The sequence below is a fragment of the Primulina huaijiensis genome, chromosome 2 (genome assembly GCF_012295235.1).
Source record: "Primulina huaijiensis isolate GDHJ02 chromosome 2, ASM1229523v2, whole genome shotgun sequence".
In the NCBI taxonomy this organism is placed as follows: Eukaryota; Viridiplantae; Streptophyta; class Magnoliopsida; order Lamiales; family Gesneriaceae; genus Primulina; species Primulina huaijiensis.
The window spans coordinates 10,050,252-10,052,322 of NC_133307.1; the positions used below are offsets into that span (position 1 = coordinate 10,050,252).

Consider the following 2,071-nt stretch of genomic DNA (forward strand, 5'->3'; position numbering starts at 1 on the left):
ATATATATATATATATATATATGACTTAATTTGAAAGAAAAAAATCAATACTTCAAAACTGTAATTAATTATGTAACTCGACATTATTGTTTTTTTTTTCCTGAAAAGTGAATACTTCAAAACTGTAATTACATTGATTTAAGGAAAAATGTAATTCAACAATTTGTTTGTTTCCCTTGGGGAATTCAGGAAAATGAAGAGAATTCCGAAGGAGAATCAGGAAAGATTAATGTGAAGACTGGCCGTTCTGCCGGAGTTACAAACGGGGCAAGCATGAAGAGATGACCCACACTGAGTACAGAGGCACAGATGCCTGCACGGCAAAAGCAGCACGCACGATTCCTCTTTCCCACAGCTCCTGCAGATCCTATCGCTTCTCAGGTGTTTGTCCCCGTCCAACTCCTCGAAGTTGCTGTTGCAGCAAGATTCGGCATCGTCCGCCGCGTCGACGGGGTGCTGTTGTTCGTCTTGGACTTGGGCCAGGACTTGTTCAAGATCGGATCTAAGGGCGTTGGCCTTGGCTTCATTGGTGTGTGCCAAATCCCTCCAGATTTGGTTTTCCATCGATAGCGATTTCACTCTCTCCTCCAGTGCCCAGTTCAGCTTTCCAATCTTTTCGAGTTGATCTTCTTTTTCTTTCACTGTCGTTAATATGTTTTCTTTCACTGCTGCCGCCATTCGCCGGGAGAATCTTCTCTGTCTTTCTTCCATTTCCATCCTCACTTTCTCCGCCTACATTTTAATTTTCCGACAACATTCGTATATATCAACATTGAGAGGTAATAATTTGGAAAGAGTAAGAGACGAAAGATACAAATCGTAACATACATGTTGGGATATGAGTCGATCCATTTCCATTCGTTGCTGGTGGATCTGAAGCGTGATGTCTTCTCCTAAAAAATTGAAAGAACTGCAACGATTATTCGCACTCTGGTTCTGCGCAACGTTTGGATACGACGAAAGTATCGGATTGACCGATTCCCGTGCACGCTTCCTCGAAACAGGAGCCACGCCGGAGCCGAGCCAGTTCTCTGATTTCATTGCCGCGGTTTTGACAGGAAAAGTATCCGCTAACGTTGAGCAGTAAATAGGTAAAGCAGCATCCGTCGCCGTTGTGATCCCAGATAACGGAGCCACAACTCCGTACGCCATCTGAGCTCCAAACGCGCTGCTCCCATTTCTTTCGTCGCCGTTCACCATCAGCCCTCTGCAAAAATGAAAAACGAGCCTTTAGCTATATTTCTCTCTCACTGTAAACCCATAAAGAAAAGGAAAGCAAACCAAAAAAAAAACCCTTGAAAAATAACTGAACGTACTGATTGCCAAGAACCGGTGGACGAAACAGATTGAGATGCCGGGCTTCAACTGCCATTACAGATCCAATAAAATTTCTCGGTGTTCTTGGAGATAAGTGAAGGAGAAACGTCAGGCGTGTATTTATAATATCGTAACTTGCATGTAAATCTATCCTTGGGTTTGCGACAGATGGAATTGAGAGGTGGAGAGAAGAACAATGAGAGAAGCTGAGTGAATCAAGAAATGAATGAGAAGAAAAAATGAAACGATGGTTTCAAATTTATTATGTTTGTCAGCATATATTTCTCATTTGATTTTTCATTTTAATATTAAACTTTGATCCAAAAGCTATTAAAATTATATACATGTTTTTAAGAAATAAAAATAATTATATTCATACAGTAAAACTTATCAATTTTCTTAATCTTAAAATTTTAATAACATAGTCAAATATTACTTCTTGGGGAAAAAAAAAGAAAGATTAAAAAGAAAAGGTCTTGTATTACAAAAATTAATTCATCTAGAAACCAAACTAAACTACAAAACAAAAACCAATTCATAGGGTTTGGATCGTTTTCAGTCAATCACTATTTGGATCAATTTTAAAATCAACTAAATCAAAAAATTGAGTTGATTTAAGTTTTAGATAAAAATAAACAGAACCAAACCAATACAAACATATCACATTAATATAGAAAATTGTGTGACATTTATTTTAAATTTAATTTAATTTTTCTTTGATATAAAAATATATAATTTTTATTTATAGTTTGTA

The 2,071-nt window shown here is 37.3% G+C and overlaps 1 protein-coding gene across 2 annotated transcripts; it reads right to left on the bottom strand.

The window, feature by feature from the left end:
- Window positions 1-48: 48 nt before the first annotated feature.
- LOC140966830 (probable BOI-related E3 ubiquitin-protein ligase 3) lies at window positions 49-1,576 on the bottom strand. 2 transcript variants are annotated; one of them, XM_073427097.1, is made up of 3 exons: window positions 1,308-1,576; window positions 829-1,207; window positions 49-732 (listed from the first exon to the last, which is right to left on the bottom strand). In XM_073427097.1, exons 1-3 carry the CDS (start codon window positions 1,370-1,372, stop codon window positions 217-219), a joined length of 960 nt encoding a protein of 319 aa, XP_073283198.1. In that variant the 5' UTR covers window positions 1,373-1,576; the 3' UTR covers window positions 49-216. The 2 variants fall into 2 exon arrangements, with proteins under 2 accessions (XP_073283198.1, XP_073283205.1); XM_073427104.1 differs by having other exon boundaries at window positions 1,317-1,572.
- Between the last annotated feature and the right edge of the window lie 495 nt (window positions 1,577-2,071).